The following is an 18,201-nucleotide window of genomic DNA, read 5'->3' as shown; positions in this document are numbered from 1 at the left end:
ACCTATAGCCAATAAGAGTATTGCTGATTCCTATAAGCAATTATTTATATGTATATTATATTTCCTTGAGATATCAACGAGTCCAACTCATTGTTACATTAAATCCTGTTCTGTCCCCACAATGTCAGAAAGAAGTATGGTCTAAAATTTCTCAATTTTCCTGATTCACATGGTAGAAGTTCATTCAAATATATGCCATATTTTATTCCATCATTGAATTAGGCAAATCGAAATGATAAATATAAAAAAGTATGTAAATTTCATTCTATTCAGTTCATAAAACGTATAAATAAATATCATGTCTTTATATCTTTCAATCAGATGATTTTGACATTTGACCATCTCAGAGTAATAAATCACCTATTTTATTGCTTTTAGGTTCTTTACAGATTTCCATCAGTAGCATCTCTGTTCGAATCAAGAGAAATCATATATTCTTCTCTCTCTAGGTCTTTCTCCTCTACGAGCTTCTGAAAAATCACGTGACACTCGGTCCATGGATATTAGGTCTATGCTGCAAACACATAACCTCATTGGGAACTATATATGATCTACTTCACAGACACACTGGGTACACACGTTGGCTTTTAGCAAAGACTAAAAAAAAGGCTGCACTTATGCGAATTAATTCGAATTTTTGTAGAGCTAAATCAGCTAAATGACATAATTAGTTCGAATTAATTCGCTTCGCACTGCTGCAGCCAGTCGAATACGCTCTACTCTAAGACTGTAGTCTGTGGTTGTATACTTAATTTATGGGCTTTTGTTGTTTTGTTTTTGTATATAGTATAAATTATCGTTCTAAAGGAAATGTATTCCCTTGAACAAAAAATTAATATCATTAAATGGTATTTAGAAGCTGACAGCGCGGATGAAGTGGTTGGGCGATTTATATTTGCTTATCCTGGTCAACAAGTTCCGTCTGTTCAAACAGTTTTGAATATTTTTCACCGATTCGAAAAATCCGGTTGCATTAACATATGTAAAAATTGCTATCAAGACAATAAAAAGACCCGTTCTATACCTGACAAAAATTACGAGAGGGATATAAGAGTATGTGCCTTTGTTGAAGCAAATGGGCCTATGTCCAGCTCTGAAATTTCTCAAGAAGTTGGCATTCCTGCCCGTACAGTTAGGTATATTTTGAAGAAGCATGGGTATCAATCCTATAAAATTAAGACTACTTAAGAAATTTGATAAGGTAAGAAAACAATCCTTGTTATTGTTTACTTTTGATTGGTAGGGTAGGATATATAAAGGTTCTTAGTTGACAAAATTATGATTGCTATGTATATTCTGCTATGGTTGAAAATTTATTATGAAGACTTTATTGACAAATGAGTTTGTAATAATGAAGCAATGTGAAGGTACATTAACGAATATTGATAGTGCTATGAGATTGCGATATATTTTTCAAATCAAGATATTAGTTATACTAAGGTTACATTGTACCTACCCAGAGTTTGGTTTATGGAGATCCAATTATATTCATATCATTAACACGTTTATGTGCACCTCCTGTATATAGTACAATTTTCTGTATTATAAAATGTCAGCTCAAAAAAGGGTTTAAAAGTTTGAAATCACCCACTTATTTTATCAACATAAAGATTTGTCCAATTCACTGTAATTTCGAGATGTTATAATTTTTTTTTTTTTTATACTGGAGCTAGTTTTCTCAGTTTTTCCTTTAAATTATCTACTTTCATAACCACAGCATTTAATTAATAGTTGTCACTTGATTTAATCCAATCTTTCAATTGAAAGAAACTATATTTTTGAACTGATTTTTATTTAATTATATAATCAAAATAAGTATAAAAATAAGATTTTTGTTACTCATGTTTTCATGAAATCAACAATTACATATAAAATATCAACCTGGTCATATTTCTATCTTCTTTATAAATGATTTTAGAATTAATCCTAATTTCAACAAATAAATAAACTATATACTTGAATAAAAAAGAATTATCAGTCTGAATATTATTCAAAATTCCCAGCTGTCCATCCATTTGAGTCCAAACATTGTCGAATTACTTTCACTTGATGTTGGTCCATTCATTCCATAGGCGAGAGGAGAAAACAAATAAAAACTGTATAGAATAGAAGACAAAATGACACCTAGGACTGTATGATAGACTGTATTGGCTACTGTTGCAGGAAACAGTTTTGGAATGTCTTCTAGAAAATAATCTATGATGATGCCTGTAAGGTGAAGATAACTTATATAAGTGGTGTAACATAAAATTTCACATAGAAGCTTTACATTTTTATATTGCAGTTTATTTTTTTTTTGTTTACTAGATTATTTTTTTTAATCATTGTTTAACTTTTACCCTATATGTATGTAATTATGTAATATTTTTTATCGATATGATTCCTCAAAATTCATAGAAAGAGAAGCAGAATTTCCTTGAGAAATAGAAACTCATAATAAATTTTCAGAAAATATTAATTATTTCGATTAAACATAATATATTTATTCATAAAAGTTAATTTCAATTGTTTTTAAAAGTTTATTCTAAAAGTTCCGAAGAATGTATATATCTTTCTCATCATGAAAATGACTAGCAATTTAAAAAATATTATACTCTTTTGAAGTATTCTGAAAAATTTGATATCACTATAGATATACATATTTTTGTTTTCATCAAAATATCCAATCGATCCATCGGAATTTTTTTTTTTATTAAGAGAATTGAATTTTTAAGTTAACTTTACTACTGTTGCGAGTGTTTCAATTGTAAATTCTTTTTTAGAAATTGCAAGCCTGAGAAAAAAGTATTATGATTCTTTTTTTTTTTTTCATATCAATTGAAACAAGAATGATATGTGCATTTTTGATGGATTTGATGACGTTACATCAGTCGTAAACAAATTGGTTAATGAAATCCATTAAAAAGCTGATCAAGATATCACTGCTGATGGGTAATATGAAAACCTTACCTGATATAAGAGAACTGAATATTATTGCTGGAAAATAATGATGAAAATAAAGTACTCTTCCCATTGCCCAAAATGGTACATAATGCAACAACCATCCAATAAAAAGCCAAGTACATGCTTTCAACTTCAAACTATGCTCCTCTGAAATTATTCTTTGTTATGTGGATATATTACATATTCCTAATTAATTTACCTTTGAACTGTTCAATATATCCCCTTTGAGTTTTAATGGCATTAGCTATGAATATCATGACAAAAATGAGGAGAAATATGAGATTACTCCACCATATAACAGGATTCCCTAACAAGTAAATTCTATAAGTAGAACCAGAAAAAAATTGTCCCTGTAATGAGAAGATAAGAATAGACTTTAGATTTCACAATATCTGAAAATAACATACCCTATAATTAATAGGCCATTGCCATGGCCTCGAGGTTATTTCTCCTTCTTTTGGTTTCAACCCTGAATTACCTTGTAACATTACGGCATGGGATTCCAAAAATCTTTCCAAAAAACTTGGAGCATATACTTCAAAACTAACATTCTCCACTGTGAAGAAATTATAAATAAGTCAACTATTTCCTCATCAATTGTTGAAGATCTATGATTCACACACAGGTTAGTTATATACAATATTATTCATAATAAAAATGTTGTCAGTTAGTTTATCTAGATAATTGAGGGTTTATGATAAAGTATCCTCTTGAAACTTGGCATGAACATTGCAAAGTTTCAAAGAAATCTATAATAGACGAATATGTGCTGAAATTACATAAAAGTTTTACATCTTCCTAAAAAGTGGGGAAAATCATGGACTTGATTGAACTATAATGTGAAATGATAATTTGGACCCTTTTGTTAACTTCTACATGAAGAGATCATTAAATAATTCAAGATGGGTGAATGACGAAACTATTGAAAAAAAAAAAATTGGGAGTACTAACCATAGATAAGTAGATAGTACTAACAATAAGGAATTAACTTACGTTTGGGAAAAAAGTTTTCTTCAACGTTCCACACTCCATTCGAATCTCTCAAATTAGGATTGCAAGATACTTCTTGCTGTTCATAACCCCATTTTGGCAGCTGTTTGCCGCTAGTTGTGAGAATACAGGATTGTAAATAATGAACAAATTTAATCCTGCTGGTAACAGTTTTGAGCTTTTCACCTTCTACTCCATTGAGAATAGTGACTCTCCAAACGTCATTCACATCACCTGTACCATTTTCTCCATACCCGGTGACTTGATAATGCTTTTTAGTTATAGGTGCTTGTTCTTTATGAGAGTGGAGATTTCGTTTAGTTGCCGAGTGTTCCAATCGTACCAAGTCACCACTTCGAATTATTTCAATATCCTTGATCTCAGAGTTATACTTCTTTATAATCCATTTATTGTTATCATCTTTATGAGTATAAGTGGTTATCTATAACAAATTGAACAAATCATTGTTTGCGAGTAACGCTAAAAATTAGTGAAAAATGATTATAACTCATAGTCGGATAAAGCAAATCAACGAACTTAACCGTAGTTAAGGTTCAAAAATTCTTTGAATATTTCAGGTTTATAGGTTTTTCTGTTAGAGGATTATTTATTGATGGACGGACTGACAAAATTCAATTAAAACTCTATTCATCATTTGCATTTACAAGTAATAATAGAACTGATGGGTATGGAGCAGTATGCAGTCTAATGGGATCTATCATAGTATAAAAATCCTGTGCAAAATCCATATGAAGAATTACCTGTTGCTGTCTTGCTCCCACTCCTTCTGGGTATAAATGATAATGGGAATGAAGATATCCACCACCTGTTTTATGATTTTTCAAGGTGATAACTGCACCATAGGCAACATGTCTAGGCATGCTTGCATTATGCAAACTATTTTCTATGAGCTGCGATTGAAATGCCGAACTGTAGAAACCATCGCCGCTCCCACTAAAAATTCACATGTAAAAACCATAACTAACTGAATTTTATTGCTGATACCTGTGATTGAGAACCTTCAGATGAATATAAAAATATAAGGCATACAGCATAGTTGGCCAAATAATGAGGAAAATAGCTCGTGCAATGAAATGTTTTGCAGTATCCATCTGTAAAATAAAATAAATTGGATTTTATTTAACTTCTTATGAAAGCAGAGTAGTTATGGAATAGTATTTAGATAGCTTTTGTTCTTCTCAAATACAAGGTAATTAGAACAGTTAAATCTGAATAGAGATATTGAAGGTTAAGTAAAACTATTTGTAACATTTGATGTTGTCTGAAAATGGGTAAAAACGAGTGCCTTGTACTGATAAAACACTGTTTTTTACCGATTTGATGATGCAAATAGCAATTGATTTCTATATGAAAAATATACTTATTTGATTATTTATCACAACACATGCCCCCGAGGATACGTGCCGCACACAACTAATGTTTCATTAGTTTAATGCGGTACATGCCTCCCGGACGCAAGTGCGACTGAGTCCTTAGGTAGATTACTACTTCCAAAATGATTTCCAACAGTTGGTACCTTGAATAAAAGATTACCCCTTTGTTAGGTGGAGCCCGGAAAAAAATGTATACACGTATCCCTTGGGGCATGTGCCGCACATAGATTGAAATAGGTAAAATCTATAGTCGCAGTGAACGTGTTAAGGTACGAAACTTCAGAAGGAGATTCATTAGGTCGCTTTGAAAAAAAAAAATTTCTATGAACATATGTCCTAAGTTACTTTGTTTCTGAGATACTATTGAAGTTAAAAAATACTCTTACAAACTATAACAAAATGAATGCAGTCCTGTATTTTATCAGAAGGTGGACATTTTGCTCATTTGCTTTAGGGTCGAAATTGTTGATTTTTTACTAGTTTTTATTTTATATTGTTCATGGATAGTTTAAAGTGTTAAAGTGAATTTGATTTTCTTTCTCGAAAACAAAGCCTGATATAAAGAAAACACAAGAGAGCAAAAAGGTAAATTTTTAGTTGCTCAATGAAAAGAATAGAATACTAAAAAAAAAATCAGCAGTGTACTTTTTTCCCAAAATTGTTGGCTGTGGTGCCCACTGAGATGGACCTAATCATTTCAATCTAGTTGGGGATAATAAGCGTCTTATTATTTCAAATAACTACCCATTTTCAAGTAAATCAATTCAAAAATATTCATGAAATTTTTTGAAAACCTTTTTTCCAACTTCAGCACACTATATCTTAGAAACGAAACAATTTCAGACGTATGTTCATAGGAATGACCTAATGATTCACCCTCTAAGTTCACAGTGGCTTGTGCCAGAAATTGATAAGATCTTTGATTGCCTTATTTCATGTAAATTCAAGTGTTCCCAGAGAAAAGAATTTTAAAAATGTTGGCTTATCTTCAAAACTCGAAGGCTGATGCATCATTAGCAATAGAGCTTTGCAGATTCCTTTATTATGCATTTTAGATGCCTGTAAGAATATTCACCTGCAATAACTATTTTTTAATGTTATTGCTTGATTTTTAGTCTAGCAGAGAACACAAAAAATTGTAATTAAGTTTAAAAAAGAAAAACAAAACAGTTATATTTTCCCTCAAAATATTATGGAGATTTCTTATCAGGAATAATAAACCAAAATATATCGATATTATCCTCCATATATTTTCTAAAAGTTCTGTAGTATCCTATTTCAGAAATAAATTCTATTATTGCTTCAAAAACATTTTCTTGGAAATAGAATTCTCATTTTGAAGTACAGTACACGAAATATTTCATATGTCATTGCTAAAATGATATTGGCAAAATCATTAGTCAATTTTAAGCAAAAGTGATATAACAAAACTGAAAATACTACACCAGCATAAGGAATGTAAAATGAAATTATTCTCAATGGTATCTCATTTTTATTAGCTTTCATCATAAATTCTTGAATATGATCAAAATATTTTAATTAATTAAGGATGGAACTATATTAAATGAATTTTTTATATTCACTTTATATGAGGCCAACAAACAACATTAACAGTTTTCTGAAACATAATAGTGACTAGTTGATACTATTTATAATTATTGATAAAAATTATATCAGTTTTTCAATAAAATCTTTGCTTTGATGTTTTTCAGATTTTTTCAAAAGGATGCCACTGATAATACCAAGAAATAAAATTAGACCCACATTCGCATTAGAAATAAATTTTTCTGCACAATCTTTTCCATTATTTATTTTCAAATTATAAATTTGATTTGTTAAATGAGTTGCAACGGCAGCCACACTTAAATAATATGGCCAAGTTTGTTCACTCATAATTCCCGATAATATTAAATTACTGACCATAGTAGCAGCAAACCCAGTTAACCATAAATCAGTTTTTTCCCCAAATTTTATAGCAGTTGACTTAATACCTATACTTATATCTTCTAATCGATCTTGATGAGCATAAATAGTATCATAAATTATTGTCCAGCATACACCAGCTATATACAATGGCAAACATATAGATAAATCTACATATCCTTTCACAGCACAATATCCAAGTAAGGCTCCCCAATTAAAAGTAAAACCTAAAACTAACTGAGGCCAATATGTAAAACGTTTCATTAATGGATAACAAATAACAAGTCCTAAAGAAGATGCACCTAAAAATACACTTGTCCAGTTTAACTGTAGTAAAATTGTTAATCCAACACTCAATTGTCCAGCTAAAAATACCCAAGCCTGTTTCGTTGAGACATCTCCATTAACTAAAGGTCTATTTTTTGTCCTTTCCACCTTAGCATCAATGTCTTTATCCCACATATCATTAATTGTGCATCCAGCACCTCTCATTACTACTGCCCCTGCTCCAAACAGAGCTAGTAAATAAGGGTCTGGAAATGACCCTGTAGGTGCTGCCATGGCTATACTCCATCCGCAAGGCCAAAACAGCAACCATGATCCAATTGGTTTGTCAAGTCTCATTAATTTTAAATATGGTTGCAATATTTTTGGTGAAGAATACACTAATTTTTCAGGTAAATTCGTAATCTTATAGCTTGCAGCATTCTCTTTTTGCGATGAATAATACAAGGCAGATTCTCTAAATTTCGTGATATTTTGCAATTCCAACTTTTTAGTCAGCGATAAAATTTTAGGGTAATTTGAATGAGCACATCTCAAAATTCTATGTGTGTACATTGTCAGTACTATTTTATAAACGCAAATTTAATTTGAATCCGTTAATTACTCATTTTTATGTGTTTTGTTTTTAACCTACAATAATTTTTGAGGTTAATTAATGACTTTTGGATCACAGAGCCCACATATACCAATATTTTTCTTGATAATAGGAAGTACTTGTTAAGTTTCAAATAATCAAATGTTATCTTTGAACTAATTACCATTTCAAATGCAACGACAAATGTTTCATATCTGCTAAATAACTTGAATTCAATACTCACGACAGGCCTTGAAAGATCTCCTAATATGTTCCATAGATCAACTATAGTCATTAATCCAATGAGAATCACAACAAAAAGACCAACAAATTTCACAGCCATACAACAGGATAACATTGTTCCTGTGAAAAATAACCAACACCACCACTTTACAGAAAATTCCTGAATTTTGTTTGAAGTAACTTTTACAGCACCAAGAAGTGAACCCACCATGAAGCAAAGAAGAATTGGATCAAGTAATATATACTGAGAAAGTGTGATCAAGCCGACATCTGCAACAAAATATTGTAAGAATCTCTGGCTAATAGTTTTTGTAATATTTTTACCAAAAATAACTAACAAGGAAGAAAAAAGTGCAGAAGTCAACGAATTTGTCATTTCATGTACTGTTAAGAAGGCCATAGGGACAACTGACGCTCCTAAAGATGCACAAAACTGAAACATTGCATCTTATTTTGCTAAATATGGGTCAAAATAATGAAATACTCACAATACGCATACCAACATAACTTGTGTTTTCATATTTATCTCCAGGTTTATCAAATGCAAATTTACCATCGTATCCAGTTAAATAGCCTGATAGACCAATGAGCATCTGAAATAAGATGTATTGAAACTAAGGTATGAAGGGAAGAAGGTAATTATTACCTTCCCAAGAGGGGGATGAACATCGAAAAAGAATGTACGATTGATATACCAACTTCCCATTTTTCCAAAATGAGTTTCATCCCAACTAAAAGCATAATTGAATAAATAAAAATTCTATAACTTCTTATGTGATCACCTCACCAAACATGATCAGGTTCAGTTATTTTGTGGAAGCGTGTTGCAATAGTCAATACAATAACAAGACCAAAGGTATACCATAACTTCCTGTAATATAAATTTAAGAGACTTAAAAAATTCCACCTGTACATTTTTACCTTCCGCTGTCTGTAGGAGATATTTTTTTAGCCATTATAATAATTCAAAACTTTCATCAACAAAATCATACTTTCTTTCATTTGTATCAAATTGTTTCCCTGAAATCCTTAGGGACAACTTATATTTCTTTCATATTTCTTGAATTCGTTTGCATAAATAAGATTTGAACAGAACTCTGGATCAAAAAAACTATTCACCAGTTTGGAATTTAATTAGGTTTGCTGGAAAGTTGAAAGTACCGGTTTGAACACAGAGACCTGTCAAGTCAATAATGATCCGCATGACGGTACGTCCACAATCAGCTGATTAATGGCGGCTGTGGTGCAAACAAAATGTCTTGATGACAATCTTAGGGCCAGTTGCACTATATATTTAGTGTTCTGTGGTTGCACCATTTGCCTATACATTGATTAAAAATTTAAACGTTGATTACTCTATGATTTCTCAAGAGAAATCAGAAATTAATCAATGTTTAAATTTTAATCAATGTTTAGGCAAATGGTGCAACTGGCCCTAAAAACATTAATAATCTACATGTATCTATCTATCTATATTCTAAGATTACAATAAAAGTCGTCCACATCTTCCAATTCAAGCCATAACAATCACTAAGCATATGTATGACATGTTGAGGGTGGAGAGGCTTTTCAACAATTATTCTTGGATTTTCCCGTAGTCTCCGAGGTAAAATGGGCCTTATCACTGAAGATGATATTCTGATGAAAACTCAGATCATTTTGATAGATTTCAAGGACCCAACCAACGAAGGATCGACGATGCTGATGATCGACTGTCTTGAGTTCTTGTGTTTAATGAACTTAAGAAGCTTCAAGACCTAAGTCTTCATGCCAATTAAGGTGTAATGTTGTTTGTGGAATGCCTAATTCCCAATGTTATCCGCACTTCTGGCTTTAGCAGCAATATCCTCAGTTGTTCTTGAGCGACGCACCTGGTTTCGATATTTCACATCACTTACTTGTCCCAACAGCTCAAATTTCGTAACCTGTATCACTATTGCTGGTCGAGAAGGTGTTTCACAACGACTCAAGATTGCAAAACTTTCTCCATTTTTGCAGTGAGTTTTAACATTTTGATTGCGTTGTTGAAGCGTGTATAGTTCCATTTTTAGTAATGGCGTAGTTTTTCCTGGTCAAACGTCAAAATATGACAGCAGCATAGATAGCGGGCTATCCAAAATGAATAATCACTTACAAGGCCGTAGCTAGAAGAAAATTTCGGGTAGGGTCCGTTGACGTGGGCTCTAGAAAAATATTGTGGAGTTTACGATCACAAAAAATATTAAAAAAAATAATAATAAAAAAGAAACAGATGGTAATATTTTCCGTGAGATTATAATCCTGTATTTGTGAAAAAAATTCGTGGAAGGGAGGGGGTTTGGTTCTGGACCCCATTTTGCTGGTTCAGCGGCCAGCGCTGTCCAGCGCAACTCTTTCAGCGCATTAAAGAGCGCTGACTTTCTGAACTCGCCCTATAACTCAACTAAAAATTAGATTATTTCCAGTTTGTGGACCACTCGTTAAAATTTTTTCAATTCGTAATACTCATTTAATACGGAGAATCCTTGATAGATTAGATCATTTTGATAGATTTCAAGGACCCAACCAACGAAGATATGACGATTTTGATGATCGACCGGCTCGAGCCGTTGTGTTCAATGAACTTAAGAAGCCTCAAGACCTAAGTCTTTATGCCAATTAAGGTGTAATGTTGTTTGTGGAATGCCTTATGCCCAATATTGACGAGGAATCGAAAAACCTAGGTTTTTGTGTATGTGCTGCTTTATAGTGTGAACATCACCTGAACGTCGTGCTCAAAAATTATTATATCTTGGTATGTAACAGTCCGCATATAATTCTGAAACTCAAACACGTATGAAATAACACTTAAAGGACACATTTGGATAATAAATTGATAGTATTCTGTACTCGAAACGGAAGTTAGAAAGAAGATAAACACAGGGAAACCCCCATCACATGTCAGTCCTTGAGAGTCACGTCCATTTTTTGCGGAACTCTATACAAATTAAAGGAGACCATACACCTCCACTAAAGGGAACGTGGTAAAATGAATGAAAATGAACAATTTGGCAAACTTCTGAACGAAATAGTTAACAACAGAACTGAACTGAGAAATGTAATAGAAGCCAGTGAAGCAAGAGTTGTATTGAAAATTGAGTCATTGAAGGAGAAAATTAGATATTTGGAAAGGGAAAATAAAGAATTGAAGAGTAAGGTCGAAACGTTAGAGAGAAAATCGAGAGAAAATGGTATTGTCATATTTGGAATGAAAACAAAGGAGGAGGGGATATCCTTGGAATTTGTTTTCGAGGAAATTCATAGACTACTGGGTGTAGCTATATCGAGGTCGGATGTCAACAATTTTGTTTGGATTAAAAATGCTCGAAACAACCCGATCAAACTCAACTTAGTATCCAACCTAAAGAAACAAGAGATTTTTAGAAACTGCAAGAAGCTGAAGGGTACCCAGATCAGCATTGCGCACGACCTGACGTTTGAACAGAGAGAAGATAACAAACTATTGAGATACCACTTGAAGAATGCTAGGGAAAACACTGGGATAATAAGTTATATAAGAGGAAATAGATTGTTTGTGGATGGGACCGCCTATACTGCAGAAACATTGAGAGAAAAGAAAGAGGAAGAAACTGCTGAGAAGCAAAACCACAGTGCACCCGCAACACCAGACACCAGGACCCGAAATAAGGAATCTGACTGTGGAATAGAGACGAAAACGCAAATTAAAACACAAAAGAAAATAACAGGCATCCAGCAAATAGAGAACGTACAATTATCAACAAACCAAAATTTGCCCAGGAAACCACTGAAACCGAACCCAAACCCAGGCCAAGCATCCACGGAAAAACTTCAACTTCGCTCAGCAAGCAGAAAATAACTCCACAGACTCATTTACATCTATAAAATTAATTTTTCGTTTTATTGTTGTCGCAAAACTTTACAATCAAATACAATTTACTTTTTTTCTTTATCCTTTGTATTGGTTGGTGATTGAATGGGGTAATAACATAATTCATCTAAGCAATTTGTCTGCCCTACATTTCGAGTATTCTTTCATTTTTCGTGTTGACGTGATTGTGGCCCCGATGATATTGTGTGTACATACGGTGTCATTATACTGGGTCTTGAATTGGGGAAGCTAACCGGTGATCTACAGTTTGTTGAGTTTTTCGGAGGTAGTTCAACATGGATGATTATATCAGGGACTTCAGAGCAAGTGAGGTGGAAACAATAGTCCTAGAAAATTTTTACGAATGCGATGAGGTGCTCAGGGTTAATCAGAATAGTGATAATTTTAAAATTTTACACAATAACATTAGAAGCGCTTTCAAGAATCTTGATCAGCTGTTATGCTGCCTCGAACAGTTCTCAGACAAACCAGAATGTATAATCTTGACTGAAACCTGGCAAATAGATGATATAGATATTTTGAATATAGATGGATATAGCTTGGTATACAATTATGGCACTTTTAATCAAAATGATGGAACAATGGTATATATCAGATCATCCTTTTAATATTGACCTTCTTAATGATAGTGATGGAGACGCTATGGACTATATTAATACACTGAGCGAGTTTAATTTTGTGTCCACAATAAATGAACACACTCGAGTAACTGAGAACTCAAAATCCTGCCTGGACCATATTTTTCTTCGCACGAGACATGACTTAGAACTGCTTTTGCCTTTTGTCATAAAATCTAGAATAACAGACCATTATTCCGTTCTATTACAAGTTATATTTCCTAATACAAAAACTACCACCACCAAAAACAGGGCAAACACATACAAGAAAATTGATTACAAAAAATTATCCATGAATATGAAAAATACTAATTTCAACCCTGTTTATGACATCACAGATATTGACACAGCAGTGGAAAAATTTATAATGTTGGTTACCACAGAAATTAAAGATTGTAGCTACACGGTGAAAAATAGAGAAAGAAAACGCAAGAGTTGGATAACCCAAGGATTAATCAAATCAATAAATGAGAGAGATAAAATGTATCAAACTCTACGAACAAACTTCAACTACGAGTTGCATCGAAAATATGTGGAATATTAAAACAGACTTAACTTCATTTTAAAGAAAACCAAGAATGATTTCTATAAACAGAAAATTTCTGAAAACGTTAATAATAATAAGGCGATGTGGCACACAATCCAAGAAATAACATCCAGCAAACAAAATAGGACATCAATTAATCAAATAAGAAAAAATGGTCATATTGTCACTGATGGAAAAATAATATCCAATGTATTCAATGAACATTATATTGCAGTAGGCCCAGACCTAGCTAATCGAATTGAAGTGGATCCAAACTATGCCCTCCCTAAAAGGAAATATAATAACTCAAGCTCTTTTTTCCTTTCACCTACTACGCCTACAGAAATAGTGAGAGTCATAGAGGAATTGAAAAACAAAAAGTCTCCGGGAGAAGATGAAATAACTGGTGAAACACTAAAATGTATAGTGAAACATATCTCTGAACCGTTAGCAAATTTAGTGAATAGAAGCCTAGAAAAAGGATATTTTCCTTCTCTGTTTAAGATATCTCTGGTGAAACCAATATTCAAATCCGGTGATCCCCTAGAGGCTATTAATTATAGCCTATCTCACTTGTGACTACATTTGCCAAGATATTTGAGAAACTTCTGAAGGTCAGGTTGTGCTCCTACCTAACCAAATTCAATATTTTGTCCAACAAACAATATGGATTTCGAAGTGGTGTTTCCACACAAGATGCCATATTGCACCTAACATCCAAAATGTATAATGCAATGGACACTGATAAGATGGCTTTGAGTGTCTTCATTGATCTTTCGAAAGCGTTCGACACCGTTAGCCATACACTATTGCTAAAATCTTTGGAGGATGTGGGTATCAGAGGCGTTGGTCTACAGTTATTCAAAACATATCTTACAAGACGATATCAGTTGGTACAAATTAATAACATCAGGAGCGAGCAAGAGGAAATTACCTTCGGTGTACCTCAAGGATCCGTGCTGGGACCGATCCTTTTCAACATTTATTTGAATGATCTTTTCTCGGTTCCTACGGCCGGAGAAATTATAGCCTACGCTGATGATACTTGCATCTTCTATGAGGAAAAAAACTGGAAGGTGGTCAAAATACTGGCAGAAAAGGATCTCATTATGATTCAAAAATGGTTCAATAGCAAATTATTAACCATTAACTTCACAAAAACATCGTTCCTTCCCACACATATTGACAGTAGAACATCACCAGATTTCCAAACAATAAATATTCTGAATAACGAATATATAAGTGCTGTTACAGAATTCAAATACCTGGGTGTTGTCTTGGATACAAACCTAAAATGGGATAAACACGTCAAGCATATTATTAAGAAAGTTAGATTTCTGATATTCAAGTTCAGAGTTTTACGAGAGATTCTCAATCCTGAAATGCTACACACTGTCTATATCTCACTTGTCCAGCCCCATCTGATGTATGGTATAGTTGCATGGGGTAATGTTGGTAAAACTACTTTGACCAATCTTGAAGTAGTTCAAAAAAGGATCATCAAAGTAATGTATAAAAAAGATTTTACCTATCCATCGGACAGTCTATTTCGGGAAAGTTCTATAATGGACATACGGCAGCTATACTATTATTTTACAAACATCTACCAACATAAAAATAGATATCAGCTTAAGAATTACGACCATGATTACAACACAAGAAACAAAAATAAAACATACGTACTGAAGAAGACAAAGAAAGCGACTGGCCAAAAATGTTACACTTATCAAGCCCCAAACTATATAACTCACTACCAGACCATATTAAATGTGAGAATACATTGAAAAATTTCAAAAATCTACTGAAAAGTTATATTTTTGAAAACTCTAGAGAAATGATTCACAGAATGATAGAATGAATAAGAATATAATGCATGCACTATCCTGGTTGGAAATGTTTACACCTGCTTTGTTCTCATGATGAGCTTTTTGATGGCGCTTCAGTAAATGACCGACTGAATTTTTATATAATTTGCTCCATCAGTTCTGGGCTAAATTATCCCCTCACCGTGTTTTTTTTATTGTACTTTGGTTTAACTGTTTATTGGTCAGTTTAATAAGTTTAAATAGTTATGTTATTGTTATTTTTATTGGGTATATATTATCATTGTTGTAGTTTTATCGTCTTATATTCATGTATTCATAGGTATGTCACGTACAGGTATGACCTTTAGTGACTTCTTTCTTGGTTTATTTATTGTCTTTACAGATACATTATATTATGAAAGATTTGTAGTTTATAATGAATAAAACTTATTATTTGTCCAAAACAAACACAGCGCTGACTTTCTGAACTCGCCCTATAACTCAACTAAAGATAAGATTATTTTCAGTTTGTGAACCACTCGTTGAAATTTTTTCAATTCCTAATACTTATTTAATACAGAGAATCCTTGATAGATTAGATATCGTATTGCTAAATATTTTCTTTGAAATTTTGCATTAATTCTGTAATAAAATTGTCGCAATGAATGGATTGCACAGCGGTTATCGTTCATATCCAAAGTGCTGCTTGGACAACACCATTGTTTCGATTTTTTTCCCGTTTCTATGAATCATAATGTTATTCAGATGGCGTTGATAGATTTCAGTCGCATTCGTTGAAAACAAAACAAACTTTGCTCCGCATCATGTTTGGTATTTTTCTTGGAATCGAGGATCAAAATAGAACAGCAATTCACAAATCAGGAAAATCAGTCAATGTGGCGCGCTTGTTCAAGGAAATTTTGGATTTTAACCCGAGAATGTTATTAAATGGTAGGGTTCGACTAAGATTCCTAAAATACTGGTGTGTTCACTGATCAGATTTTCTTCTTCTTCTTTTAAAGAGCATATTGCCTGTTCAATTTTGGTTTTCCTCATGTATTTGTTTCCTGGGATGTAGATTGTCAGCAGTCTCGCCATCGTTTTGGTGGGTGTCCCAGTGGTCTTCTTCCGTGACGTATGTTGTCTCTTGCAATCTTGGCCATCCTGTCTATATGCTGGTTCCATTCTCCCTCTTATCCACCTTACAACATCGTCTCTTTGGCACTTTTCTCTAATGGTTGGATTCCTCTGACTATCATTCAGTGTATTTTTGCTTTCTTGAAATACAGCAATTCAATCAACCCCCACTGGTCTTTTGTTTAGTACAATGCCTGCAAATCTGCAAGGAAGTCGTCGACTTGTATTTTTTCCTGGGCGGCAGAAACGTTAGAGCAGGCCTTAGAGCCCGATTATACAATATTAATTTCTAGCATTCTGCAGAATTGTGTCTCTGCCTAGGGTGGCAGTTTGGTTAGCGACGACCCTGCTTTACTGACAGAGGACAGCTGTTCTGAATATGTATGTAGGATCCAGTTATTGTTAATAATTGAGATGATCAACGGGATGCTTGGAGACCTATTAGTTTTTCAAGTGTCGAAGGCATGACGGTTTCAATGAATTTACAGGGAACGAATTTTTATTGTACATATAATGTAAAAAGGATGTGTATTTCTTCGGGGTGTCGAAGATGTGTCATGTCGGTTGTAAAACTTAAGAGATTTACTGGGGTTGGGAAAGTTCGAGAACAAGACGGTTGTACCAGATGTGTTACATCTGTGTATCAGGTACTAGTCCTTCGAGTATATTCGATTTCCAGGAATCCGCGAAGATCTTTGTGGGCGGTACGGCAAAATTCTTATTGGACTAGGGGATGGTACTTTCCCTAAGGGTGTGGTCAAGCCGAAAGAAGGGAGGTCGATATTCGAGACAGGGTAGTTCCAATCGGCAGAGAGTCAGTTCAAATTAAGCCGAAGACGGGTACAGTTGAACTTAAGCCGAAGACGAGTCAAGTTCGGTCGGTCAACTTGAGACGTAAGACGAAAAGACGGTTCGCGGACTAAATTAAGACGAGTTAGAGACGAGACGACCGAAAACTTGAAGTATGACGAAGACGGGATAAACGAAGACGTTTCGAGTAATCAGCAAAGAGTATGCCTGAGTCCTTCAATATTTGGAACAGTTTGCTATCCTGCTTTTGAAAATCGATAGATGCGTAAACCTATGCAATTCATGTCTCTAGGTTCTTTGTACCAGAACCCGAATAGAAAAGAGAGCCTCTAGTGTTCAAATTAACCTCTTAAGCCAAACTGGACGTTGCCTGTATTTTTTCAAGCTTTCTATGCCTATACTCGAGAATGTAAAATATTGAGAAGGGTTTTAAGCATATAGCTCATTAAGCTTATAGTCCTACTGCTCCGGTGGCATTTGCTTTCTTAGGAATTGTTATGAAGGTAGAGTCTAACCAGTCTATAGGAAGTTTATCCGTTTCATAAATGTTGCTGAGCAGTCTGGTAAGAATTGTAAGTTGGTCATTTTCGAATAGATTTAGAATTTTACCATGTGTACCAGGCGACTTACTGTTTTTTAGTCGTTTTCTTGCGTGTTTTTCTTCGCTAAGTGTATCTCCGGCCTTAAAAATGTTTGTTTTTTCCCCGAATAGCTCCTCCATATATTCCCTTCAATTTTCTAGTATGCTTTCATTATCATAAAGTAATATGTTATTTTTCTTCACTATGCAGTTTTAATGTATGAAGTTGCATTAAGAGTGTACACCAGCTTTCTCATTAGGTTCTTCAGTGCAGTTTCATTTTGATTCTGTGGGGAAATGGCTTGATAGATTCTTTTAATGTTTGAAAGAAACCTTGGTATTGCAGTTATAAGAATAAATCTACAGTTTTTTTCACAAAAAAAAATTATAATTTTGTTTAAATTACTTTGAAATTTGAAAGGTTTATCAATTGTTCCTCGATTATTCCAATGACGAATTTCAAAATTTTCTACATTCTGATGAAA

The 18,201-nt window shown here is 33.4% G+C and overlaps 2 protein-coding genes and 1 long non-coding RNA gene across 3 annotated transcripts; 1 reads left to right on the top strand and 2 right to left on the bottom strand.

Annotated features, from left to right (window-relative positions):
• Positions 1–516: 516 nt before the first annotated feature.
• Positions 517–2,274, top strand: LOC123685966. The gene is made up of 2 exons (XR_006748388.1): positions 517–1,201; positions 2,004–2,274. It is a non-coding gene; the product is annotated as an uncharacterized LOC123685966 (long non-coding RNA).
• LOC123685925 (protein O-mannosyl-transferase 2) lies at positions 1,774–9,551 on the bottom strand. The gene is made up of 13 exons (XM_045625805.1): positions 9,274–9,551; positions 9,140–9,223; positions 8,999–9,083; positions 8,841–8,945; positions 8,677–8,785; positions 8,354–8,622; positions 4,939–5,045; positions 4,695–4,887; positions 3,937–4,375; positions 3,351–3,499; positions 3,143–3,293; positions 2,950–3,090; positions 1,774–2,208 (listed from the first exon to the last, which is right to left on the bottom strand). Exons 1-13 carry the CDS (start codon positions 9,306–9,308, stop codon positions 1,991–1,993), a joined length of 2,085 nt encoding a protein of 694 aa, XP_045481761.1. The 5' UTR covers positions 9,309–9,551; the 3' UTR covers positions 1,774–1,990.
• Positions 6,508–8,203, bottom strand: LOC123685950 (4-hydroxybenzoate polyprenyltransferase, mitochondrial). Its single transcript, XM_045625851.1, has one exon. The coding sequence runs from the start codon at positions 8,088–8,090 to the stop codon at positions 6,996–6,998; it is 1,095 nt and encodes a 364-aa protein (XP_045481807.1). The 5' UTR covers positions 8,091–8,203; the 3' UTR covers positions 6,508–6,995.
• Positions 9,552–18,201: the final 8,650 nt, after the last annotated feature.

This window comes from Harmonia axyridis, chromosome 1 (genome assembly GCF_914767665.1).
Source record: "Harmonia axyridis chromosome 1, icHarAxyr1.1, whole genome shotgun sequence".
NCBI classification, from domain to species: domain Eukaryota; kingdom Metazoa; phylum Arthropoda; class Insecta; order Coleoptera; family Coccinellidae; genus Harmonia; species Harmonia axyridis.
This window is presented reverse-complemented; position numbering and strand designations above follow the sequence as displayed.

Coding starts and splice junctions, on each gene's coding strand:
- LOC123685950 (XM_045625851.1), bottom strand. CDS start 8,090: ATGTACACACATAGAATTTTGAGATGTGCTCATTCAAATTACCCTAAA.
- LOC123685925 (XM_045625805.1), bottom strand. CDS start 9,308: ATGGCTAAAAAAATATCTCCTACAGACAGCGGAAG. Junction 4,376..4,694: donor TGGGAGCAAGACAGCAACAG/GTAATTCTTCAT, acceptor AATTTGTTATAG/ATAACCACTTATACTCATAA. Junction 3,500..3,936: donor AGAAAACTTTTTTCCCAAAC/GTAAGTTAATTC, acceptor ATTTCTTCACAG/TGGAGAATGTTAGTTTTGAA.